The sequence below is a fragment of the Tasmannia lanceolata genome, unplaced genomic scaffold, assembly GCF_043159265.1.
Source record: "Tasmannia lanceolata isolate RefF3 unplaced genomic scaffold, GAP_Taslan_0.1 ptg000008l, whole genome shotgun sequence".
NCBI lineage: Eukaryota > Viridiplantae > Streptophyta > Magnoliopsida > Canellales > Winteraceae > Tasmannia > Tasmannia lanceolata.
Window position 1 is genome coordinate 5887992 of NW_027518685.1, and position 27053 is coordinate 5915044.

Here is a 27053-nt window from a genome sequence, read left to right on the forward strand (position 1 = left end):
TATAAAAGAAACTCATTTCACCAGAATTATGATTCTTGAGCGATTGTGAGCTTTAGCAGGTTCAATTCATCCCTTCTCCCCTTCGTTTTCTATTTATTTCTTTACTAGGCAGCTAAAAAAGTTAAAGAGTATACCTCCCCTTTTTCTATTTAGGAGATTTTATATGGTGCCCGATGGGGCATATGCTCATGAAAGAGCTATTCAGTTGTTTAGGCATAAATTCGCAACCCCTGTAGGATAATTCGCACCACTATAACGTAAATTGACGTAAAAAAAGCGTGCAGTCTAAAGTCTGCAACATCCCTCAGTTAAAGAGGTGCGAATTATCATATGCAGGTGCGAATTTATCATCGGCCGCTTAAAAAGTAAGGAGTAGAAACTGATGGAAGTCCTGCGAAAGTCTCGCGCCCTTCAAACTTTTAAGCCCCTACTAAAATTTGCAAAGGTCCCACCCAAAACCCTACATCTATCTCTCACCTTAAACCCTAATCTCTCTCTCTCTCTCTCTGAAAGCTTGAGAAACATAAACCCATCGCTGCTCAATTCATAACTTCAAAAACTCACATGAAAAAACCCAAATCAAAGAAACCCTTTTTCCGTAAGAGGAACAAAACCCACCTCTCCGAGTCTCAAGAAATCGAACTCCTCGAATCATGGATAGAGTCCGGAAAACCCGAATCCGGATCCAATCCCCTCTCCATCTCGTCCCCAGACGCAGACGCTCCGGTCGGATTCTCCTCGGACCGATCCTTCTCAGCCTACTCCGGGTGCACGAGATTCGATCAGCTTCCCTTATCAAAAAACACCAAAAAAGGATTGGAATCAAAATACACAGTTATGAGCGAAATCCAACGAGCTTCTATTCCCCATTCGCTTTGCGGCCGTGATGTTCTTGGCGCCGCCAAGACTGGCTCTGGGAAGACCCTCGCTTTCATAATCCCGGTAATAAGGGTATATGAGATTAGGGTTCTGTTTTGTTTTGTTCAGTTAGGGTTTGGTTGGTCTGATTTTGTGATTTTAGTTGTTTCTATTCTATTGTTTTTTATATTTGAGTAGTTAATGTGGGGACTCTTTGGATGCCTCTAAAAAACATTTGAATATGAAATTAGGGTTGATTATGATTATTGAAATTCAGTGAATGTGGTAATTCAGTGAAATTCAGCAAAATTAGGGTTTTGTTTTGTTCAGTTAGGGGGTCTGATTTATGATTTTAGTTTTTTTTTTTAAATTCTATTATTCTATATATTAATTTTTTTAAAATGTTTGAGTAGTCAATGTAGGGACTCTTTTGATGCCTGTAAAAAACGTTTGCATATGATTTTGAAGTTAATATGATTATTTTCAAATAACTGTTGTAATAGTTCTAAAAATGATAATGTCCCATTTGCAAATAATGTGAACTTACAAATAAATTCATCTCCAAACGAGGGCCAATTTTTTGGCATCCAAAGAGGCATGTAGTTTCTTGTATGTTTTTCTATGATTTTTTTTTTTGGGAGAAATGCTCTTTTGTTTTATGTACTGTAAAAACTGTTTAGGTACGTTACTGAAAAAACCCTACATTTTATTGGACTTTGCAGTGTTCGCTATAGAATTCGTGAAAATGTTTAAAAGAACCATCCTTCCATCCTCAAATTATAGATTGGTGATGCTCAATATTGAGATGAGGAAGCCATAGCACCAGAAACTATGAAAGTTATTGTGTTTTTTTATTTTTTAAAGAGGGTGCTATGAACAACTAGCGTGTATCACTATTTCGAAATGCGGATGCGAATCAAAATGAGGCCAAAACAAATCCTAATTGACTCAGCACGACACGGTTGAGTACTCGGTTGACTCGACTGAGTACTCAGCTGACGTGGTCATAAATCGGGAAAGTCAAAGGAGTTTTAATTGAATTTGTAGGGCAAAGCGCGGACTTGGACAACAACGTGGCCAAGGCAAAAGGGAGTCGACTCGGGGGAGTCAATGGTGACACGGGGAGTTTTGAAACTATGGGGGAGAGTCAAAGAAGTTTTGATTGACTTTTGTTTCAGAGCCACGTTTTCACTACCTATTCCATATTTTGATGATATACATATGTTTTTTATACTACAATCCAGTGATCTGTAGGTTCCAAATTTCATTCTTCTACAAATAGATGCTAATTATCTGTTCTTCTGACTTAAGTGGGATTGCTGCTATTTCTTGATTTATCAGGTTTTGGAGAAATTATACAGAGCTAGATGGGGTCCCGAGGATGGGGTGGGCAGCATTATAATATCCCCCACAAGGGAGTTAGCGGCACAGCTTTTTGAAGAGTTGAAAATCGTAGGAAAGCACCATAGTTTTAGTGCAGGCCTTCTCATTGGTGGCCGTAAAGATGTCGACACAGAGAAGGAACGTGTCCATGATCTGAACATCTTGGTGTGTACACCCGGACGACTTCTTCAGCACATGGATGAGACTCCAAATTTTGAGTGTTCACAACTCCAGGTCAAGATAAAAATTGTCTTTTTCAGTAAGCAATTGGAAGGAATTTTTGTTTAGTTTCTAATTCTGGCACTCTTTCCTGGTCAGGAAACAGATTTTGGTGCTTGATGAGGCAGACCGGATTCTTGATGTGGGATTTAAGAAGGCTGTAAATGCAATTGTTTCGCAGCTCCCAAAACAGCGTCAGACATTGCTTTTCTCAGCAACCCAAACAAAGTCAGTTCAAGATCTGGCTAGACTCAGTTTGAAGGATCCAGAATATCTTAGTGTGCATGCAGAGTCGGTAACGGCCACACCCAAACTCTTGCAACAAACTGCAATGGTTGTTCCTCTTGATCAGAAGTTAGACATGTTATGGAGCTTCATAAAGGCACATCTTAATTCAAAGACACTTGTGTTTCTTTCAAGTTGCAAGCAGGTCATTGATAATTTTATCCTTGTCTTTTCTTTTTTAGTTGTTTTGATAAATGCCCAAGTTGTTTACATGTTTGGTCATTATCATTAACAAGTAAACCCCTTTTTCCTTGCATTTGTGGTCAAGTTGAAATGAATTGTGCTTCCAATAGGTGAAATTTGTTTATGAAGCATTCAAGAAACTGCGACCAGGAGTTCCTTTGAAGTGTCTTCATGGGCGACAGAAGCAAGAGAGAAGGATGGGAATATATCATCAGTTTTCCGAGAAACGTTCAGTTCTCTTTTCAACTGACATAGCATCGAGAGGCCTTGATTTTCCTGCAGTTGATTGGGTTGTCCAGGTGAGAACTGTTGTTGGTTTTTTCTTTCCTTTTTTTTTTTCTTTTTTCTTTTTTCTTTTTTTTGAATGTTATCCAGGTGAATATTGGTTAGGACCCACTTTCGCCGAAAATGGGTTGTGACCTAATATTCTTTCACATCTCTAGGTGGACTGTCCGGAAGATGTTCCTTCTTACATCCATAGGGTTGGTCGTACTGCTCGTTTTACATCTGTAGGGAGGTCTATTTTGTTTTTGATGCCTTCAGAAACAGAAATGATGGCTAAATTACAAACAGCTAAAATTCCAATACAATATATGAAGGTAAATTCATAGTCTTAATTTCTCCTTTTTCTCTTACATTAGCTAATTGTCAACCAGTTTCACTGTTGCATATGATTTTGAGTAGAGTAAATGCTTTCAATTTGGAGTGGCTTCTGCCTGAAAAATGGTCCTCCAACTATTCTCTTAGATTCTGGAATCATTTCTGTTGCTCAAATTCAAGAGTATTGGACATGCTAACCATACGGCCAAACTACTGGGTGTCTTTCAGGCAAACACCCAACGACTGCAATCAGTATCTGGATTATTGGCTTCACTGTTGGTAAAATATCCAGAAATGCAGTATCTAGCTCAAAGGGCTTTTGCCACATATTTGAGGTCGATATATTTGCAGCGAGATAAAGAAGTGTTTGATGTGTTGAAATTGCCTGTAGAAGAGTTCTCTGCATCGTTGGGTCTGCCGATGACCCCTAAAATACGTTTCTTGAACCAAAAAGTTAAGAAAAAATCAGCACCTGTAGAAGCTTTACTTCAAGAAGAAAATGTCAGTGAGGATAATTCAGCCCCACTTAAAGCAAAGGTGCCTATAAAAAAGAAGAGGATAGATAAAACCAAGGAAGAAGCTGAAAATGATATACTTTTAGCAAAGGAAACCCCAATAGAGGATGGAGAAAATGAAGCTGCGGCGTAAGTTAATTGTCATGGGGCTAAAAGCTCCCCATCTCATTTTTCTGAGTCTTGTAGTTGCATGTTTTGGCTCTGGCTGATTTTGTTTCTTTTTTTTTTCGTACTTAAACACATAGTCCGATGACGAGGATTTTGAAAAAGAAGAAGCTGAAGATCAATGTACACAGACCGGTTGGAACAAGGGTTATCTTTGATGAGGAAGGCAATACACTTCCCCCACTAGCTGCCTTAGCAGATACAAAGAGTGGGGATGGCGTGCTTCAGCTCAGCAAAGGCATGCTTTACTGCTTGTGCTTATTTAATTGCCCATATATGTTTGTTTTCTCTTCATTCATGTTTATACTATTCCTCTCACTGGGGTTCAATGTGACTTGCAGTAAAAGAACGATATGCGAAACTTAAGGAAGAGATGAAGGAACGGGACAAGGAGGACAAGCTTCTTCTCAGGCAACGTTTACGGGAGAAACGAACTAAGGAGAAGATAAAGCTGAAAAGAGGAAGGACGGAAGAGGATGATGGTGAGGGTGAGGGTGATCAAGATGGTTCTGTATTGGATAGAGAAGGTAATGACCGCAATGGAAAACGATCGAAGATTTATTTCAACAGTGACAGTGATGAGGGTGAGAAGAAGGAAAGGAAGGATGTGGGTTATATTGCTGACACTATTTCTCTTGCAGAGCAAGAAGCCTTTGCACTCAAGTTATTAAGTTCTATGCACTCTTAAGTTATTCAAATTCTATGCAGGGAGGGGATTCTGTATTTATATTTAAATGTGAGCTTGGTCTCTTGTTTGTTTTAATTTAGCAAGAAATTGTCAACAAAAAGGAAAAAACTCTTACCAAGTGTGAGGTTCTACTTGAAGAGTTTCTCTTTCTTATATTTTGTTCTTTCTGAGAGTATTTTTTTTGCTATATGATCATTTTTATGGTTTCCTTTCTTGTGAATGAATCTTGAATTCTTTTTTCTATATGATACTTTTTTATGGGTTCCTTGTTGTGAATGAATCTGGAAGGTGCACATTTGAATAATGAAATAGAAGTTTGTTGCTCCAATTGGCCAATCACACAATGTTTGATTATAATTGTGCAACAGAACTATTTTGAACGTGTGAGCTAACAAAATTCTATAAGAGACTGTTATGTTCTTACCTATCGATGGTAATTGTAATTTTGCGATCGATTACTGTGAGTGGTGACTTTTTTTCGAGCATAACTTGAACTTTCTTTGATTGGTGATTTTCAGGCTCAATATTTTCCCCTGGGCAGGTTTGCTTAGTTTCATGCTTTGAGTCCAACGTTCTGTTTGAACTCCAAACAAAGGAAGTGAAGTTAAAAAAGGTTAAAACCTACATCTGCAGATATAGCTCCTCTTTGGATGCTGCCAAAATTGGTCCTTATTTTCGAATAAATTATAATTATTAATCTTATTTGCAAATGGGAAATAAAGGCCTCTTTGGAAGCCATTAACTATATCATTTCTAAAACTATCATAACCATTATTTGAAAATTATCATTATTAACTCAAAATTGTAATTCTTAAGGGTATCCAAAGAGGCCCATTATTTATTGGTAAATTTATTATTTGAATTCAAATGGGAAATATTTTGCTGACATATTTCTTTGCTCCCTTACCAAAAAAAGGGCGGCCCAGTGCACGAGGCTCCCTCCATTGTAGGGTCCAGGGAGGGCTAGATATACGCAGCCTTACCCCTGCTTTGCAGAGAGGCTGTTTCCGTGACTCGAACCCGTGACCACCAAGTCACACTGGAGCAACCTTACCGTTGCGCCAAGGCTCGCCCTCCCCAGAGTATTTTTTTTAATGCTAGTGAAATAAAGGATGGTGAACTGTTGGATGCAAGTTCAACAAATTAGAAACACGGTGGATCTTCACCCTCGGTAATTCGGGTCACAAAGCACTTTGGTGTTATATATGGTATATGAGTATATCCGCTGAGGGGTTCATCTCGTTGTTGTTTCATCTCTGTTGTATGATCTGCACCCAACACATCTTTTGTAGAAAGCTTTATATTGAACATCTCATTTTGTTGTATATCCTTATGCAATGATGGCTGATGCCACTTCTGTTCGCTGACCTTTTATTGGAAAAAAAAAAAACAAAGCAAAGCAAATTGCCCTTTGGGATGGTTGAATTCATTTATTATTCTTTGAGAAGAAACGAAACATTGAGATCCCACGTTTTGGAAGTGCTTAGTCTCATAGAGGCCATTGCCTAAACCTAAATTCAAGAAGGGGTTCAGCTATTGATACATTTTGAATGTGCTTAGTCTCATAGAGGCCATTGTCTGAACCTAAATTCAAGGTCCAGTTATTGATAGGCAAGAAATTCTCATACTTCCTGTTCAAATATTTTAGCAGGTGGGAAAATTGCTTTTATTTTCATGGTCTCACATTCTCATTGTTTCCTATGGAGGGACTCTTCATTAGTTGATTAATTACTAACATAGAATATAGTTACTGTCCCTGGTCTATCAGTTCTCCAAAACTGGTCCAATAGGAAATCATGTTACAGAAATCATGTGTTTTATGTACCCCGTTCACAGGTTGTGACTGATAAATTACAGATCTTGAAGGAAGGTTAGGAGAAGGAGAGTTCGGCACACTTGGTGACATTCATAAAACAGCTCTGCAGTTAGATGCACCACCTCAATAGGTATGTTCATTTTACTGGTAGGATATGTTAAGAGAATAAATTTAAGATAATTTATGTATAGGGACTCACATTGAGCGGTGTAGATTGATATAGTGATATCCAAGGACTCTGCCCAGGTTGTACAGACTGTTAAGATGTACCCTTATAGTGTTGTTACTCATCTCCTATGATTGTTTTTGTGCAGATGATAATGAAAAAACCATAATGTTACTTCTGGTTGCTCTTTCTATAATTGTTATATAGATGTTCATGTCTGCTTTTATTTGGATTTATAATTTTCATTTCATTAAATTTGTAATGCTTGAATAAACCATAAGCTGAGAACTATGTTCTTTAACATTGGAAAGCGGATCTTCTCACTGCATAACCAAAAACTTGCGGCAAACCAGTCAGGAATTCGGAGAACATATTGTGAGTCCCAAACTCAATTAAACGTAATTTTGACTCCAATAACTGGTTTGGGACTCAAAATCAGTTCTCAAAATCCAAAACAAACAGGACCTAAAAGTTTAACACGGGTAGTGTTAAACCTTGATTAGGACTCCTAATGAAGAGAGAAACATTAGGCTGGTCAACAGTCCCTGATTGGATTGGTATATGCAGCAACCTCTTTACTCAGTCGCTTATAGTTTACAACAAGTTTGGATTCTGAGGCAGTGTCAAAGTCTGTTCACCAGAATGGAATGGGAACTGATATTGGCACTACTATGTATTGATAATGGCACTAATGTCTTTATTTTATGGTTCCTTAACCAGCTGTAAAAGGCTATGACAATTGTCAAAAGGCTCTCAACAGCCTATCAGAAAAGTGTAAACCAAACTTTCGCTAAGAAAATTTTGTACTATTTACAAGGATGATATCATGCCACCAGTAAGGATAACCTGCAGATCAAGGCAAGAGCAGCGTGGAGAAATTTCGGCAGGTTAATCACAATAGAGTAAAAGCCATTGATTGTTAAGGTAATAACTCTTCCAAAGATCCCAACATACTCCCATCAAGCTAACTGATTATGTAACTGAGTATTGAGCAGTTTGAACTCTTAGGTTTAGTATTCTATTTTATCTAGGGAGAATGTATTTTCACTCCCCTTGCATTACGCATGCATTCCCTTTATAACGTGATTTGACGTGAAAAGTGGCAACTTTAATGCTTTTTTACTTCAAATTACATTATAAGGGGGCGCATGCGTAATGTAGGGGTGAAAATATCATCGCCCATTATCTATCCTGAGTTTTGGGATCCCCCTCGGTCATGTGTTCCAGATTTAGGGATGGAGTCTTTCACCCATGCATATAACATTTTTCTCTCTATCTCTAATAAAACCGGCAGAGGCCCCCGCCAAACCCCAGCTTACCTACCAAAAAACAGCAAACAACTCTTCATCACATTCTCCTTTTCCTCGCGGGCTCCCTTCGCCTTGTGGACCCATGTTCAAACACCAGCCAAATACTACCGATGCAACCAGTATATTCACTCCTTTGCTCAAAAAAGGCTGTTCCAGCTTGGGCCCATGGGGTAGGATTTAAAACCTCCCTAACCACCTGATTTGGATAAGTGACAGAACCATTTAACCACGACGTTCAAGCACTCACCCTCGGCCAAGGTGCTTAGGAGACATGATCAGAGTGCAGGAAAATAAATTGAATAAGTTTGCTTTCAATAAAACTCCTTTGGCGGTTGGCCTGTTTAACTTTACAAAATGTTCTAGATTCAAGAGAACAACGGTGTCTGAAATATGAACCATGCTCAGATAGATAACTTGTCTACTGAAACTCATGGAAAGCTTGATCATGTTCTAAAAGGACTGGCTCTGCAATTAAACAACAGGATTTAAAATACTTAAGCTGTTTTTCTTTTTTAAAAGAGAAAATACTTGAGCTGTTTCCTCATTTGAAAACCAGATGACCGTCTCACCTGAACAATTCAAATGATTAAAAAAAAAAAATCCGATCAAAAAACTATTCAGGTCGCCCCAATCTGCAATTAAACATGATTTAAAAAGCAAGAAAATTATAGGATGCGAACCAAACCTGAGGAAAAATCATGTTGGGTAAGAAAAGATTCCATGAAAAAGAAAGTCATAGTTGTCATAGTTGCAAAACATAGGCTTAGCTACAACAAGTGGACAAGAGAGGAAATTTGGATTTGGAAACACAAATGGGTTGGTCTTGTTACAGAATAATATTAGCCAGGAACTTCAGGCCAACCAAAGATTAAGGGGCCGTTTGGATACGCAGATTTTAGAATCAGGTATTTCTTCAAAATTGTAGGTAAGAGACGAGAAGAAGTTGACCAGCCGTTGTTTTTTACTAATTTTTGACTTCTCACCCTTGTTTCTGTCAGCAAGAGAGTAGCAGATCCTCCCATATTTCCAGGTTTGAAATCTCGGGATGAGTGATTTTTAAAACCCGAATTTCTCACTTAAAATCCAAGAAACGATGTCAGGACAGCAGACAGTAGCTTGATCATGAACCATTGAACCCTCTTTTACACTGTTTTCAAACTAAAAACCTGGATTCTAAAATCCACGTCTCCAAGCGGCCCCTAAGTTTCTTTTCTGACGAGTTCTTAAAAAAACCTCTCCTTACTCAAGATGATATCCCTTGGATCCATCATTCTGCATCATCAGCAGTGGTCTTTGTGGAAAGGATAATGAAAATCACCTGGGATCCAATTCATTTTTTCTTGACCGTCCATTTCCATATAATTCAAAACTCTAACGGTCTCAAAAGATAAAAGAATGAAAACCCAAAAACAAAAACAAAAAACTCCTAACAGAGCAAGGAGGAATGCTATACTACTGCTGATAAGAGAAAAGTACCACATTCAAACCCAAATTCATAGAACAATCAAAACAAACCAACATCCAAAACATAGTGCAGATGACAATACTGATTTAAACATAGTTTTTATGTGTTTTAAGTCGGTATAGAGTAAAATGCAGTGCCAAAAGAAAAAAAAGTTCATCCAGCAAACTGACTCCACTTTTCTGTCCGAGCAGAAGTCTTCAAAATAGGTTATAAGAAGAGATTAAACTAACTCCCGATAAATACAAGCCCAAGCATCATCAAGCTTCTGGGTGACGAATTCATCATCTCTCTACGGCAACTCTCCTCGTCTCTCTGCCCCCCACCCCCCCAAGAGAGGCCAATGTAGCAAATATCACTGCACAAAAAAAAACAGAGGTTCGTTGATATTTACTCCAATAAGGAAACAGATGCCCAAAAAAAAATCAAGCATCTACTCAAGACAGTACATAACATGGGAAGATCTAGCTCGATACCAAAGACAAAAATAAGCCTTTTTTTTTAATGATGACAAGAAAAATAAGGCTTATGAGTTAAACATTTAACAATATGACCGGCTAGATCATCCGAAGAACCATGAGCTCATTGATTCCATTTGCTGTGGAACTAAGGGAGGTCACTTGGCTTCAGACCCAATGGGATCGGCAGACTTCCAATGAAATTCGACACTACAGAGATATACACTAGCATCAAGCTCAAGTGGTAACACATCCAGCTATGGATCTTAAATGAGCAAATTTATTATGTGATGTTCACTGCAAAAGAATTAGCTTGCTAATGTGCACATGAAAACATCATCATGAGAACTAATCTGGGATGAAATCAAGGAATTTTCAGTCGGTCCACGAGATTACCCTAGATGCACATTACCAAACCATAGCTAAGAAATGGTAGATCACGTCCACAAGGATTGTCTACCACCGTCCTGACTCCTGATAACTATATTTCATTTCAAATTTTCAAGGCAGATGCCCGACAATATGGACAAAACGAGGCTTTTAAACTACTATGGCAATTTAGGCTTATTGATATCAAAACAAGAGTACCAGAGAGCTGAGGTATTGCACGCCCAAGGTGATACTTTTCTAGCACCACCTTAGCCCCTAGCCTTTGACACCTATGCATGCAATTATAATAAAATGTCAAGTTGTCAACCATGTATATGAAAACTCCTACTATAAGATGGAATGGAATGATGGCAATCTAAGAAACTAATCGACATTTATCCAGGGACGACACCAAAATGTGGAGACAGATACGATGTGGTCTGGAAAGAGTACAGAGCATCGACATAAAAAACAACCATGAACTACACAAAGGCAGTTCAGTTGATAAATAAACAAAATCTGCAAAAAAAAGAAGATGACAAGCACAAGCACACAAATACCAAAAAAATAGAACATTGCTAGTACTGATGCTTCCCTTACCTGTTGTTGCTGATAGTTCCCATATCCAGGATACGTTCCATAAGAATACATGTTAGGATCTTGAGTAGGAGGAGGAGCATATCCATAGGCTTCATAACCCTGCCCATAACCATAATAACCACCACCATTCCACTGGTTTGAATCTGGCTGTGGTTGAACCCATCCAGCAGAAGGGTTCTGTAAAATTATCAGTTTCACCAACGTACATAAATTTAAGCACATTAGAAAGACGAGAAAAGAAGAGTTGGATAAATACTAGGTAGAGCTTAACTGACCTGTTTGTTTGCAGGACTACGGCCCCATGAAAGTCGAATGTTTTGTTCCCCCAATTGTGTTCCATTCAACATCAGTAAAGCCACCTCTGCACAAGCCCTGAAGCACGACGCATACAGAAAAAATAGATGTTATCACTGCACACGAGGTGTTTCTAGCATGAAGACAGTTCCAATGTTGGTGATTTTGCTCACCTATTAGCAAATTGAACAAACCCACACCGTTTTCCTATAGGTATCTTAACATGGACCAATTCGCCAAATTGGCTAAAAACTTGTCTCAAATGGTCATCCGTAACATTCGAATCCAAACCGCCAACAAATATCTGCATTAAAAGATGCTATTTTAAAAAAACAAATGACACATAAATGTGTTTACATCTAAAATAGAATGAAGTACCCACAGTTGTATTATTTGGATCATTGTCAGACTGAATTGGTTGAGTAGTTTGGTAAGAAGCTGCAAACAACAATATAAATGAGAGATCGTAAATATAAAAAGAATGATGGCACCCAAACAAGATGTTAGTAAAAAAAAGTAAAAGGAATATGATGAATACATGCAGCCAAAACAAAAAAAAATAAATAAAAGGAGGAGCACAGACTAAAGAAGACAGATACATTCGCACATAGAGATCTTGTTTATTTAGATGGCAATATCAATTTTTCCCCTATGCAGTCATTCAATATTACTGTGTTATTCAATATGCACATACCACAAATGTATTAAGGATTTCCATATAATGTCATGGCCTAACGATATCGATATTAATGCATGTATAGATATCCATTTCATTCTGTCTGGCATGTGATAATAAAACAAAAGAGAGGCGGGGCCATACTTACAGACTTAAACTCATAAATGCAATACTAAAATCAAGGGTTACGATAGTAAAGAAGAAATTGCATTTCATAGGGAAATAATCAAAGCATCATTGAGAAGAGAAAGATGCAACCGATTCTACTTTTTTTAACTGAAACCAATTCTGCCTGTGAAGGACCAAATGCAGATACCTGTTTCAATTTCTGCCCTTTAAAAAATTCGCATCACTTGCAATCAAGATTTACGTATTTGCAATTTAAAATCCATCAATATACTAACCCTTAAGCTTTGGAATAGCATCTCTTTCATTGTTTAAGTAAAATCCGCATCATTGGTTTAGCTGGTTTTCTTCTATGATTTGTGGACAAGGACATGAGTGTCACATGTTGACACAGAGATAGTGTCGGACACGGCAAACCCCCAAGATTTCGAAATGGGGACACGGCTTAAACATAATGTATATATAATCATGATTTGTGGACACAGATTCATATGTCGAGGGTCGACACAGATACAATGTATCTGACATGGCAACCCCTAAAAATCTAGAAATTGTGATACGCCCATACACGTACATACATATAAATTAATGATCACTAGCATAATTTGCAACAATATAAATATGGTATTCATTTAACAAATTAATAAACACTAAGATTAATCAACTATAATAAAAAAATGAACATGAGATAATCAAATAATGATGCATTCATCAATTTAATCTGTTCTCTTCAGTCTCCAATATGCAGGAAGCCAGGAAGAAAGTGAGACCAATAGGATACAATGAATATAATAATGGAATAAGAGTTTGTTTAGGGTTTTAGCTCTTTCGGCACTCAGATAAAAGAGAAAAGAAACTAAAAAACTTCAAAGACATCTAAGATGTTCCTATAAATTTGTGACATAAACAAAAGGCCGTATGTCTATTTACATACATCAAACAATGGCCAAATAAGCACATTCTCTGAGCTACCAAACATCCTTGAATAAGAACGTCCCATAATCACAACCTTTTCATGGCCAGCTAAAAAAAACACTCCTATCAAGAGAAAAACCAATTGTATTTGATTGATTTCTAATGCAATTGAAATTGCAGGTTGTTTATCATCCAATTAAACGTTTAGTCAGCGAATAAAAAAGTGATATAGGTATAGCAGTATAGATGATCAACTGAACTTTCTGCATTTGTATTTCTATATCTGCACACTGTCTAGGCAAATCAAGTCAAAACAAACAAGTTAAATTTGACCCACGTATGACATGAAAATTGTTATCTCAAAATTATATTGTTTCATTCTCCCAGATGATAGAATGGTATCTGCCCTTACAAAGGCAACAATAAGTATAAGCGCTATGGTATTTTTTTAAGATAGTGTAATGACACTTTTAATACCTACAACCTCAAGCAGGACTCCATGATGACAAGATACACGCTAAAATAATTAAAACAATTGGCAATCATCACTCCAACCCAAGGACTAGATCCACTGCTTTTTTTTTTGAATGATAGTAGTAGACCTGAACCCGCCCGTAAATTACGGGTCCGGGTCACCAATCAGTGACCCGTTTGAAATTGACCCGCGGGTCCACCTGGCCAGTCAAAACTGGGCCGGGCCGGGTGGACCCGCAGGTGCCCGTAGAGAAGTGCACAAGGTTTTATTTTGGCACCTTTTGGCCTTTTTTCCGTAATTGTCATAATTTTTGCTTTTTCTATGTAGTTTTTTCCGTAATTGTCATATTTTAGAACATTCTTTCGGTTTTTTTTTCGTAATTTTTCTACTTTGCTTCCATTTTTCCGTAATTTCTCATTTAAAACTTAGTACCCCATGATTATTATTTATTGATAGCCACCTTTTCACAAATCGTACTTCTGCCAATCTTTGCAGTTTGCACCACGTCGACAATAAGACAAATCTCTCAAACAGTCAACATAAATGGTTGTAGAAGGTGGCTAGCAAATCCCTATACAAACAAACAAAATCTAAAAAAATATGTCAAAAATCCGGGTGGCCCATGGGTCGACCTGGCCCGTACGGGCTGAGTACGGGTCTAAGCTTAGTGACCCGTAAAATTTTCCGGGTCATTTTGACCCGGCCCGGCCCGCCCGTTTGCCAGGTCTAGATACTAGATCCCCAGCTTATTGGCACATAAAACAATTTTAATAAAGTATTAAATGGTCGATGTGGTCTAGAATTCAGAGAGACAATTACACATGTCCGTCAATAAAAACCAGAAGAAATACAATATGCTGATTCTGATAATGTTGATGTTCCCGGTTCCAGCATGCATAAAAATGTCACACAAAACAGTCTGCTATTCAGAATTACGGAGACTCTTGGCTGGAAAAAAAAACACAGAGAGACAAAGTAGATAATGGCTATGCAAGAGAAAAAAAAGAAACGCATACTTCCCGAACATATTGATAAACAATTCAACAGTAGCCACAACAAAAAGGTCTCTTTGTCAAACAATTCAACAGTAGCCACTGTTACTACAGTTTTTCATATCCATACACGAATAACGGATTTGATATAAATAGAATTATATATTAAATTAACCAGTGTTTTACACGAGTCTTTTGTCCTCGCCATAACATTCACAATTCATGTGAAAAACAACGTCTGGAAGAAACCGGAAGAGGTGAATGACGATGTAAAATGGAGACTCATAAAGCTTGAAAATGCATCCAAGACTTGAGAAAATAGTGGGTAGGAATTAAGCATGTCAAGAAAAAAAATGAAACGCATATTTCCTGAACATATAAACAACTCAATAACATCAAAATATTTCTACGTCAAATAAGAGAAATATAGCAACGTTGCTACAGCTTATCATATCAAGGATTTGATACACATAAATTAAGTTATCCGGTCTTTTACACAAGTATTTAGCCCTCATGTGAACATTCACATCAAAACCAACAGTTGGAAGACTGGAATTGGTAAATGATGATGTAAAAAGAAGACTAACAAATCTTGGAATTCCACGAGAAATCTAATCTAGGAATAACTCCATAACTCCAAGGAAAGCCGTTTCCTTGTTGAATTAAAGCTGGAAAAATGAATCAGAATTAAACATGGGACCACGGGAGGAAAAAGAAAAAGTCTCTATATTCAGTACTATAATAAAATGAGGTGTAAAGGAACTGATTTACAAAGAACTAAAGAAGTGATTCTTCAGACTGATTTAAAAAAAAAGAAAAGAAATAAAACGTTGAACGAAAAGTAACTTGACTGGCAGCTCTTTAAATAAAAGAAAGGCGAAAAATTAATTCGAGAATGTAGCATTCAAGTGCCACAGAAATTAGAAATTAAGGACAAAATTATGACATAAACAGGAAAACTGACCTAAACGAGGCCACGCACTAAAGGAATATGCATTTCAGCGGTGAAATCGGTTCCGGGCCCCCTAAATGAAGAGAGCCTCTGGGTATCCTGCTTTGAGACAACATGAGTTTTTATAAGTGTATGTAACTTAGTACATTAGACGTGTCGAATTTCACAAAGGAAAGTGCAAGGAAGGAAATGACTTTGCATATCTATCGAAGAAACAACCCCTTATCTTCATAACTGGAAGAAAAAACAAGCTAAGAAGATCGTACAACGGATTCTGCCTCTAGAAATATCAAACCATACATTCAGATGAATACTCCATAAATGATACCAATCAAGATGTCAAAAGATAAAAACAAACAAGAAGAACATTTCTGTCAGAGCTTTTAGCATCAATTAACAACTAAATGGCAAATTTTCTATGCAAAATGCTCCAATTAACATTCCATAAAAAACATGATCATTAGCACATCCTAACCAACTAATAACTAATAATATTTCAATTGACTATGCATACCTTTTGCAGGATATTGTTGCTGAGTACCAACATTCTTCTTGGTGGCAGCCGGGCCAATCCTCATTTGCCTTGTAGAACAATACATTCCATTCATTTCAGTCATGGCGCGCAATTGTTCGCTTTCATCTCCAAACCGAACAAACCCATAGCCCTTTGAACGCCCAGTAATTCTATCAGTAACAACTTTCGCACCCTTAAAAGAGGAATAGTGGGTCCTGAACGTCTCTTGCAACACGTAATCTGTAACATCGGAAGCCAAATCTCCCACAAATATTGGAAAGTCAGCACTATCATCTGTTCTCTTCTCGCCAGAACCAAAGGATGCCCAGTTAAGTCTGAAAGGCTGCTCAGCATTAGGCATCAATGTGCCATTATATGTCTGTAGAGTTCTTTCTGCGGCAGCACGATTTACAAACTCAATAAAACCATAACCTTCGGATTGTCCGGTCTGCTTATTGCGGATGACCTTCACTGAAACAACCTGCAAATACAAACGATCAGTGGATGGAAGACAGATCACCATGGAATTACAAGAGAATTTTAAATAAAGGAAACATGGAATTTTAAATTACATTGAATAAACAAACAAATGAACAGAAGTGGATTGAATTTAACAGGCAATCAACTTAAACTGCAGAGAACAAAAGCCTAAATGAAAAAAATTGACCCATTTCTGAAAATTTTACAGTGGGTATTAAAAGAGAAGATTAAATAAATACACCAAATCCTAAACCATGCAAAAATGTTGCCTAACCCGAGGTTTAAAAAAACAGAAGGCAACTGGGGACCTGAGAGCCTTTTTGAGATTTTACCCCCGACTCATTTGTGACTCAGTTAGGGCACAAGTGTCATGATCATGCAGAAGTTTAAAAAAAAAAAAAAAACAGAAAAATCTTGCAAGCCATAGTATACACAGAGAAGTAAATCAAAAGGTAAATTGATTTTGAAATTATTGTCCTATGGACATCATTTAAGCAAGATTATTCACAACTGCTGTAATACTTCAAAGTTTGACCGAGGTTTAAAAAACCAGATAGCAACTGGGGGCCTGAGAGCCTTTTTGAGATTTTACTCGCTCATTTGTGACTCAGTTTGGACACAAGTGCCAGGATCGTGCAGAAAGTTACAAAAAACTGAAAAAGCTTGCAAGCCATCGTACACAGAGAAGTAAATCAAAAGGTAAATTGATTTTGATATTATTGCCCAATAGACATCATACAAGCAAAGTTTATTGAGCAACCATCTAATAATTCATAGAGTGAGATAACACCAATTTTCTCTAAAACCATATCAACTTAAAAATACTAAAAAAATTTAACTGGCAATGAACGATGTATCACGGGATTTTACTGCTATCTTTGGATGGCGTGACATATTTCTGTTCTATGAGAAAGTAATTTATTTAGGAGTTTTGAACCAACCATCCAAAAAAAAAGGGAGTTTTGAAGCAGAAAATCCTGCAATTGAAGATGATTTCTTTATTTTTCCTTGAAGGTAAAGATCCTTGGCAGAATAAATAATAACCAAATGTCTACATAGTTAGATTTTTTTTTCACCTCTTGTTTATGCTAATCACATATCAATGGCCGCAAGATCCAATGTTTCTACAATTTTCAGTGTTTTTATCTCCTATTACTTTGATTTCTATAAACATCTAGTCAGTATGTTGAATTTCAGTTTCCAAGCTTCTACAAAAACTCTGGCTCTCGGTTCGTCGAGCGACGCTCCTCCACTGCTTGGTAAGGTAGGGCGCTATTCGATGAAGAAAACACACAGAGCTTGAGACACTAAAGTTGGTAAATGAGATGAGCCAACTCAAGGGAGCCATCCGGACCATATACGGAAAGGGTTGGAGAAGGACCCCTTTCCATTTGTTGATCTCTGATGAAAAGAAGCCTGTGTTCTTTTCACTAATCATCTCTGAATAAAATAGTTTGTAATTACTCTCTACGGAGATCACCTGATCTTCACGGCACATCATTTCCATCTTCTTAGAAGATATCCTCCTTTCCAGTATATTACTTATTCTCTTTCGATTACTTTAAATCACCCCAATTTTGTTTGTTCTTGACTTCTACTATTTGGTCCAGGTTTCTTGAAGTTCAGCTTTGAAAAAAATTTCTCTTTTCCATGCCTCCTCCCTCTTCACTTCCATTTTCCCCCATGTCCTTGCAACATTTTGCTTGAACACAAGGCAACACAGAGAAACTGTGTGCCTCCATTAGAGAGATAAAAAAGGAGCAGCTTTCCAAAAATAATAATATAGCTAAAGAGTTCAATTGAAAAAAAAATACAGTGGAAAATAACAAATGTCGCCCTCAAAATATTCTACACTTCTCCGTCAGAAGTGAACGAAGAAGTCGCATAAATTTTTTTACATTGGTTGATTTTTACCTTTTCACGAAGAATTGAAACTGTTTTTTTTTTTGAAAATTAAAAATTATGGTTGGACACAGAAGCTTTAGATGAAAATGATATGTAGGGATCAAATGAACACGTGTAATCATCAAAGTTTGGATACACATGTAGCGATTGTCACCGTCAATCTCCCAGACTTGTAACTGTATCTACCATTGATTAAAAGGCAGAAACCTGACTAAGTCTGGTTTTTTTCAAACAGATGTATAAATTTTGTCTGTTGGATTTTCCATCTCTATCCATTTTGCTTTCAAATAATTCCAACTGAAGGAAAAGTGAAACATAGCTGAAATTTTGAACTGCACTTGCATTGTCTAGTTGGGTATTAGATTTTTCAATCAGATCACTCTAATGCCCTATTAGGAGAATTTTCTAGAGAATTTTGCAAAAAACTATTCGATTTTTATTTCAAGTGACCTTCAATTTACAATGATATCCCTCTAAATTGGCCATAATCGATTTTTCATGCAATCAGACATAACAAGAAAGAAAAAGATAAAACCAGAGATAACAAATAAGGAATGGAATAAGAAGGAAATAAGATATAAAAAAAAAGTTACCTCTTGCGTCTGAGCGAAAGAGGTGAGGATGTAATTCTCATCCATCCAGTACTGTAAGTCTCCGATCCAAAGCGTTCGGATCTCGTCGGCACTCGTTGGCTGAGCGGACGGAAACTGCGGGGGTGGCTGAGCCTGAGGAGCTTGCTGCTGCTGGTTCCAGACTGGTTGAGGCTGGATTTGATGTTGCTGCTGCATCATCATCCACTGGTTTTGATGTTGCTGTTGTTGATCCATGGGAGGAGGAACCATGGGAGCTCCAGGTTGCATCATCTTGGCAAAGCCCTAACAGAGGAAAGAAACCCTAACCCTAGAAAGCGTACGGTGGGGAATAACGATAGAATTAGAAAGAGAGAGGGGAAGAAACCCTAATCTTGAGGAAGAAAGACAGGGAACGATGAAGCAGATTATAACCCTAACCCTAGAAGGATGTAAAATGATAACAGACAAGGGCAGGCGAGAAAGGGAGGGAGAGTAGAAACCCAAGAATCAGAGGCTCGAGAAGGAAACCCAAACGAGAGAGAGAGATAGAAAGGTGATGAGAGATTTCAAGAGATAAGGAGAAAGGAAAAGATGGGGAAAGTATTATATAATTTTTATAGGCTGGTGATATTCACACTACCGTGTTTTGATAATGGGAATAACTCAACTGGCCTTTTTATAAATTAATTGATTGACTGCCTATGCTTAAAGTGTTAGAACATTTGACATCTCACCGTTGGATGAGGTTGAGATTCACCTTTGGATTGTCTTGGTGGTAGATTAGGCATGTGGATTAGAAGAGGTAAGCTAGGGTGATTAGGAGAGAAGGTTAGATTGGGAAGATTCTATTTCTATCTCTTTTCATAATTACTTCTTCATTTATCTTTTCACGATTACTTGAGATATTTCTATATATTATCTTTTGAGTGTTCTATACTCACAGGGGCTCTTGTAAAAAATCAGGGAAAGGGCGACCTCATCGGTCAAAACTCTTTTATGGCAGTTATGCCTCTCGGTTCGAATCCCATTGTACGATGGGTTGTGCATGCTACATATCTACAAACACATCAAGTGAAAAATAACTAATGCAAATTTTTACTTGTGTTGTTTCTAATCGAGACCATCTTCCTCAGTTTAAGATAACACATCTATTTGCAAACATCACAAATCACAATCATCTATTATTTGCTCTAGGGAAATGTTATCAGCACTACTATATTTTGATGAGGGCACTCTTACTATTTTAAAAGTACGGGATGGCCCGCACCATAGGATGATCCTAACCCTATAGACTGAATGTTAGAGGGTTAGGATCAACCCTCTAACATTCAGATCGGAGGGTTAGGATCAACCTATGAAAATGATATTTGGTGGATTGGTCCTCTGCTTGCCTTAGAAATTAGAATGTGTATTTCTATACGTATAGACTGAATCAAAATAGTATAGTGGGGTCCGTCTGTATGCATGATCTGAACCATTCATTTGGTGGTTTCTGCTGTAAATAGGCCTTACTCCAAAATCTTCCCCATTGGATGATTCTAACCCTTTGATTTGCGGGGGTCAATACATCGGAGGGTTAGGATCATTCTATGGAGAGAACTTTTGGAGTAACACTACGGAGACCAACAAATGGATGGCTTAGATCATCTAGATAGGTGGCCCCACTTTTATTGCCCGCATGTAAGGTCACTTATATAAATATAAAATGTCCTCGTAACACGTCTTATTATTATCCTTTTTCTTGGAGAAGACGATTACTTTCTCGGCAACAGAGAAAATGGCGATGGTAGTTGCTTCTCGAATCACCCTCTTCCAAAACCCTAACCCTAAGCTCTCTATAACCAGACCAAACCTTCGCACAGCCCTCTATTTGAAGAGACAAACCCTAACTCAACAATCTCTCATCCCCCCTCTCAATTTCGCCGTTCTCCGCAGAACCAAACTCTCAACCCTAATTCCAAAATTTACGGTTTCGTCTCTCTCTACAACTCCCACAATTTCACCCAATTCAACTTCAACAAATTCTTCAACAAATCTTCTCTCTGATTCCACTCGCACAGTATCCACTATCTTCGCACTCGCCTTTTCTCTTTCCAAACTATTTCTCAACACAATTCAAGGCCTTTCCACCAAAATTAGGGTTTTTAATTTCAATCCCACACCAGAAGAGCTCGCAAAGATCAAAACCCTAAAAGAGAACGTGGTTTGTACAGTGGGCCCTTTGTTCTTTGCCGCTATCCGTGACCGCCCAAGTGGCTACTTGAACACACCACTCACTGTCGTGGCCGCGGGCATGTCAAAGTGGCTTGACATTTACAGTGGGGTTTTGATGGTTAGGGTTTTGCTCAGTTGGTTTCCCAACATTCCGTGGGATCGTCAGCCTTTATCAGCCATTCGCGATTTGTGCGATCCGTACTTGAATTTGTTCAGGAACATTATACCGCCGATTTTTGACACTTTGGATGTTAGCCCACTTCTTGCTTTTGCAGTATTGGGGACTCTTGGTTCGATTCTTAACAACAGCCGAGGAACCTACTAGGATTTGGTATTTGTCATTTGTTTTGGTAATTTAAATCGTTAATGGGTTCTTTAGTTAGTGAACGAAAACTTCACCATGCGGTGTAATTCATGTTAGGGGTGGGGTAAAGGTTTATTTTATTCCAAGTAATTTTGTTTATTTCTTTTTACTTTGCTACTGCAATTGCAGGCTTGCTTTCTATTGAATTAAGTAATAGTAATTTTGGATTAAATCATATGCTGTTTATGTTTTCTTAGAAGTAATTTTTGTCAGATTTGGTATTGATTTTGGACGTGCAATATTCATTGGAAAGGCTACATGCTTCTTTTCCTTAGATCTTCTACATGGAAATGCTTGAGAGAGTGTTTATAGGCGTTTTTGGTGCCTAGCTCTTTATACTTGTTTCTAGATGCTAAACTACGATTGCTAATATTACTTCGTCTTAGTTTCCTCCTTACTAGTTGCATCTCGCGGTGCATAAATGTCAAAATATTAGCATCCTATGTTCAGCCTTTTATGTTTAAATTCAACCCCAAAGTCTAAATATTTGGCTATCAGTAGGTGTTTACCTTTTCCCTTTTATGTTACCATGTTCATGCACAACATGGCATTTATTCGGTGCGACTGACTCGAGTTCATAAATGAATGATTCTAATTCTTTTGAAGGGCGGGTCACAATTGTAATGATGAGCATCTTGGAAATTGAATTTGGAACCCGGCTACGTTTCTTTTCTTGACGTAGAACCACGTGCTGATTTTAGTTTATGTTATATTCCTTTTTTATTTTAATTAGCTCTAAGTTAAATGGTACATGAAATGGAGTAACCTTACTCACTGTCCGTGCTCTGCCTCGTGTTGATTAACATGTCTTTGGATATGAGTGCAGCATGGCAATGTTGAACTGCCTGATTGTTAAAATGTTCAATGCGTTTATTACAACAAGGTAATTAAAAATTAGATCAACCATTGTAAACTTAGTTGACAATGATGACAGGTGAGGGTGGTTCTTAGAGAAATAGAAGGTAAGAAGTAATGCCTTTTCGAGTTAGATTGTCAATTGCTAAAGACAAATGATTATCAAAAGCAAGAAGCAATACATTGTTGAATTAGATTGTCAATCTGTTGGAGAGAAATGACACAATATGGTCAATAGTCCGACTAATAGTTTGATCTTAAAAATGCTAAAGAGGAACATGGTGACTTAAGCCATTGCTTAATCGGGATTTGTATGAACAAAGTGTTCATATATGTTGTGAGGATATGTGAGTGCTGTTATTGTGGAAAGGAGCATCTACGTTAATAGTAGCTCCATTATTGATGATTGCACATGTGTATGGTGTGTGCCCATTCCTCGAGGACATATTTGTGTTGCAGTGCTGCTAGCGTTGGGGATTGAAGCTCTAATTTTCATAAAAATCCCTGAAGGGTTGGGACTAGCTAACGTTTAAAAACATTTATCATGTATATTGCTTTGAAAACATCCTGGTGGAGCAAACAGATTCTGGAGGAATATATTCCTTTTCTTCTACGTTGGACAGCTTTAATGTATTTTTTGAACGTATTATATTAAAAGAAGAAAGAAATACATGAGGCTAGTTGAGACTAGAAAAGGGAACGGAAAACAGAGACAAAACAGAAAAAAAATAAAATAAAACTACAAAATTGGCATTTCATGCCACATCAATAAACTGTAGACGATACATCAAAATTAGCTAAAGAATCAGCCAAATCATTTCCGTTGCAGTCAAATGAGAGAAGGATACTGCAATAAAATGTCCGTCGCCCTAAAATAATGTATGAACTTCCACGTAGGAGTCCTCTTGAAGCTACCTGATTGTGTTGAGGCAATCATCTTTAACTGAATTTTTTGCCAGACATGACTTAGTAGAAAGCTTATCATCGCTCCACACGTATAAATTTCACCTCAGCCGCATCAATCACCACTAGGATCTGCATAGGCGCACACAATTTTTTTGTGAGAACAAAAAAAGAACCACCAATGCTTGTTGAACGAACAACATTGTCTCTCTTCGGGAACTTCACTAATTTTATTGTAGTTAAGTTTAAGCCACTTAGGAAGGGTTGAGTGAACCTAGGGAGGTTTAACCCGGGGAGAACTGATCATTGATTGAACTATTTAAAAAAAAAGAACTTATCATTGATTGAGATCCAATCATTAATTATATCATGAACAACAATAGTTAAAAAAATATAGGATTTTGATGCACGTTCGAAAACCTCATTAATGATCCAGGTAGTTTAACTTACGGATGTTTTTGCCTTTTCCATTGAATATACAGTCATTTCTATTCTTCTAGATTATCTACAAGGTAAAGTGGAAGAGGCTTTTTCATATGCATGTAAGCCTAGTATTACCTATCAGTCTATCACTATCAGACCGTATGAGAGAGAGGGGAAAGTGGGAACGAGAGAAACTTGGCATTTTTGATTTTTTTCCAAATATAGAAAATGATAAAAAGATCATTTTATCGGGTTTTCTGGTTTTTAGCCTTTAAAACTGAATTGACCCTAGAGAACCTCTGGTTTTTAAATATCAAAACCGACCCAACTGGAGATCAGCCTTCTTTAAACCCGACCCATGGGTTTTTCGGGTCGGGTTTTTTGCGGGTCGGGTAAAACCCGACCCAATTTGCAACATCCCCCCCCTTCTCTCTCTCTCTCTCTCTCTCTTTCTCTCATAGGTGTTTCATTCCTCATCTGTTCCTAAACCTTTTTACTTTCCCCCCTTTATTCTCTCTCTAGTTCTGTTTGCACTTGTTCACACACCACGGTGGGAAGATTTTTGGATTTGGAAGGAACCCTAACCCTAAGTTTTGCTTTGAACTCCCAACCGCTCCTTCGCACATCCTCCTTAAGGTGCTTCTGCTTTCCCTTCCCTTCCTTTCTTTTTATGATTTCTATGATGAGATTGTTTTTCCGTTTTTCTTCGAATTTATCCATCTTCTATTCTTCGTTAAAATCTGGGCCTCTTTCTTGTCTTTTCATTTGTTTCATAAAATTTAACATTTCATCTAAAATTTGCTCTCCTTTCTGTTATTTTTGTGATATGGATGAAAATAGGGCATTTTTATTTTGTAGCCGAACCTCTTCTTTCAGCCGTAGAGATCACAGCTTCGTTATGTTTGTATATAGATGGAAAAAATAGTTTTTAGAATATTGCAGAGGTTCTATGAATATTGCAGAAAAGAGATTAGTTATATGAATATTGAAGAGCATAAAAGTTCTATGACTATTGCAGAACCAAAACTAGATTAGTTCTACGAATATTGTAGAAATTTTTATTTTGTAGATGCCCGATTGTCCAATAGCACGAGAACCCACAATTCCATTGATCAAAACTTTGTCTGATTTTAACTATAACAATGGCAGCAAGACTAAATAAATACAGAACAAAAGACATCTAGGTGATCAATTTCCCGGCCAATGAGACTCTGTAATGCTAGTGTACATAACATAAAACTGCTAATTTTCTTTGTTAGTGTTACACTTGTAATGACATTGACTGCATATGTGGTAATTCATGATGGATCTGCTCTGGTTTTAGCGCGCGCGCGCACACATACACATATATAATTGTTTTCTTAGGATAAGAGCTTGTTTGCTCCCATTTATGGTAATTCACAGTTGGTGAAGTAGTATGGGTTCCATTTTCTCCACGAAGGGGAATGCGAAGGTGATTTTTTTTTTTTGTGGAATGGCAATGCGAAGGCGACTACACGCAAAAACCTGACCCAACCCATCCTGAGAAACTAACTCGGGTAGGTCCGGGTTTGTGAATCGCGGGTTTTCCCTCCCCCCCCCCCCCAAAAAAAAAACCCAACCCGATTCAAGATACTCTCTCGAGCAGGGTAGGGTTCTTGAAAACCCGACCCGAGTCGCAAGCCTAGTTTTGTCTTGCTGCTGATCCAATCATTGTGCTGGTACTTTTGGGTTAATAAATTATCATTGTGTGTACGTTTCCTCAAAACTCAATACCAATGCGTGCATGGGTATAATACATGTTTATTGTTTTGTCTTGCGGCTGCTGCAATCATTGTGCTCTTTAACTAAAGTTCCGCACACCATATTGTGGCACTGTCTAGCCCTTGGTCTCCAATTTATCATATATTTGCTTTTTTGGGGCACTTAAAGTAAAGGGGCTCTTCTTTGTTCAACTGAACCGTTGCTATTTAGTTTATTCATTTTCATCAGGCTTAATACAATTGCAACTGTTAATGTATTCATTCTCTTAGCTTTAGCATATGAGTGACTGTTGAGAATCTCCTTTTTCGTCAGGCCTTTATTCTCCCTAGCTTGCAGTCGGTGAGAAATTAAGTTCCGCGCTGACCTCTTGAAGAATCGCTTTTAAAATCATTCTCATCAAGCTCAAGTCCTTTACAAATAGCTACCCTTATGGATAGAGTCCATATTAGTTGACATCATAAATGAAGAACTCAAATGGCCTCGAGGAACCAGAATCTGCCCCAAGGATGTCTACATCTTCTCAACCCGTACACATTTTAAGAGAAGCAATTCAGTTACGGGTCTCTTCTAAGAAACTGTTGTTATTGTTTCACCTTTATACTTTTACCAGAAACTCAAAATAATTGAGGACAGGAGAATGGGTTTACATTATTAAAGCATACAATATTCTCTCTGTTAATCAAATTGTACTGTTCTGCAAAACCCAAATCGTACCCCATATGAATTCGGACTTGTGAACTCTGCACACATGCACTGGTGATCTACTTTCATGTAGCTCAAGTGCATGATTGCCTGGACATTTCTCTCTCTCTGAACTCCTTACAACACCAACACAGCTTAACAGCTTTGCTTTGTTTAAAGTGTTGATGCATTGACAAATTTTTAGAAAATACCACTTTTGGGATATTCAGTAGCAAAACGATTGATATCTACTCCTCCTATTAGTCTGTCCATTAAGCATGACCATGCACCTTGTCTTTGCCCAGCTGCTTTTTTGCCCATCATACAGTTGAATTATGTTAGTCACACGATCCTTCCAAGTGTATGTCCTTATACCGTAGCCTGTTGGGTTTAATCCTAAGTTGTGTTGTACAGTGACGTTGCAGATAACGATGGGGCAGATGAAGATTAAATGACACACACACACACACATCTCAATTGCGATTTAATGTATGAAAAAAGGGTGAAAGCCTTTTAACGCTAATTTTTATTGTTCAATGCACTAAAAAATCAGTCCATGGTGCTGATTACTAGGGTTGGGTACGACTCATGTTATTGCCGTCAAATGTAGCTACTTCGCTACTGCGTCTTCCAATAGACATGAGATCCCTTGATACCCATTTGCTCGTTAATTGTTAATTTCTTTTTGCCTAGTTACTGTAATTGCTGGCTTGATTTGTATTTTACTGCAGTAATAGTAAATTTTGGATGAAATCATATGTTGTTTCTATTTTTAGAAATAATTTTCACCAGAAATGGTATTGATTTTGGATGTGCAGTTATCATTGGAAAGTTACACGCTGCTTCTCCTTAGATCTTATACATGGAAATGTTTGAGAGAGAGTTTATAGGC

At 37.7% G+C, this 27053-nt stretch overlaps 3 protein-coding genes across 4 annotated transcripts; 2 read left to right on the plus strand and 1 right to left on the minus strand.

Annotated features, from left to right (window-relative positions):
- The first annotated feature begins 387 nt into the window (after window positions 1-387).
- Window positions 388-5104, plus strand: LOC143884100 (DEA(D/H)-box RNA helicase family protein). Its single transcript, XM_077387492.1, has 8 exons — window positions 388-942; window positions 2200-2475; window positions 2567-2890; window positions 3039-3227; window positions 3372-3527; window positions 3757-4172; window positions 4289-4446; window positions 4550-5104. The coding sequence occupies exons 1-8, from the start codon at window positions 565-567 to the stop codon at window positions 4894-4896; spliced, it is 2244 nt and encodes a 747-aa protein (XP_077243607.1). The 5' UTR covers window positions 388-564; the 3' UTR covers window positions 4897-5104.
- Window positions 5105-9661: 4557 nt separating this feature from the next.
- On the minus strand, window positions 9662-19567 carry RBP45A (RNA-binding protein 45A). 2 transcript variants are annotated; one of them, XM_077387494.1, is made up of 7 exons: window positions 19000-19567; window positions 16022-16502; window positions 11754-11809; window positions 11545-11675; window positions 11353-11449; window positions 11078-11224; window positions 9662-10008 (listed from the first exon to the last, which is right to left on the minus strand). In XM_077387494.1, exons 1-7 carry the CDS (start codon window positions 19267-19269, stop codon window positions 10006-10008), a joined length of 1185 nt encoding a protein of 394 aa, XP_077243609.1. In that variant the 5' UTR covers window positions 19270-19567; the 3' UTR covers window positions 9662-10005. The 2 variants fall into 2 exon arrangements, with proteins under 2 accessions (XP_077243609.1, XP_077243608.1); XM_077387493.1 differs by having other exon boundaries at window positions 11078-11254.
- A 1151-nt stretch (window positions 19568-20718) lies between these two features.
- LOC143884102 (ylmG homolog protein 1-2, chloroplastic-like) lies at window positions 20719-26164 on the plus strand. The gene is made up of 2 exons (XM_077387495.1): window positions 20719-21523; window positions 25793-26164. The coding sequence occupies exon 1, from the start codon at window positions 20756-20758 to the stop codon at window positions 21515-21517; it is 762 nt and encodes a 253-aa protein (XP_077243610.1). The 5' UTR covers window positions 20719-20755; the 3' UTR covers window positions 21518-21523; window positions 25793-26164.
- Window positions 26165-27053: the final 889 nt, after the last annotated feature.

What these genes read in the sequence shown, in the direction of transcription:
- RBP45A (XM_077387493.1), bottom strand. Translation starts at nt 19,269, where the DNA reads ATGATGCAACCTGGAGCTCCCATGGTTCCTCCTCCCATGGATCAACAA. An exon ending in ATGATCCAAATAATACAACT is followed by an intron (nt 11,676 to 11,753) that starts GTGGGTACTTCA and finishes CTTTTAATGCAG; the next exon opens with ATATTTGTTGGCGGTTTGGA. An exon ending in GTAGTCCTGCAAACAAACAG is followed by an intron (nt 11,255 to 11,352) that starts GTCAGTTAAGCT and finishes ATAATTTTACAG; the next exon opens with AACCCTTCTGCTGGATGGGT.
- LOC143884100 (XM_077387492.1), top strand. Translation starts at nt 565, where the DNA reads ATGAAAAAACCCAAATCAAAGAAACCCTTTTTCCGTAAGAGGAACAAA. An exon ending in CCCTCGCTTTCATAATCCCG is followed by an intron (nt 943 to 2,199) that starts GTAATAAGGGTA and finishes TTGATTTATCAG; the next exon opens with GTTTTGGAGAAATTATACAG. An exon ending in GGAGAAAATGAAGCTGCGGC is followed by an intron (nt 4,173 to 4,288) that starts GTAAGTTAATTG and finishes TTAAACACATAG; the next exon opens with TCCGATGACGAGGATTTTGA.
- LOC143884102 (XM_077387495.1), top strand. Translation starts at nt 20,756, where the DNA reads ATGGCGATGGTAGTTGCTTCTCGAATCACCCTCTTCCAAAACCCTAAC.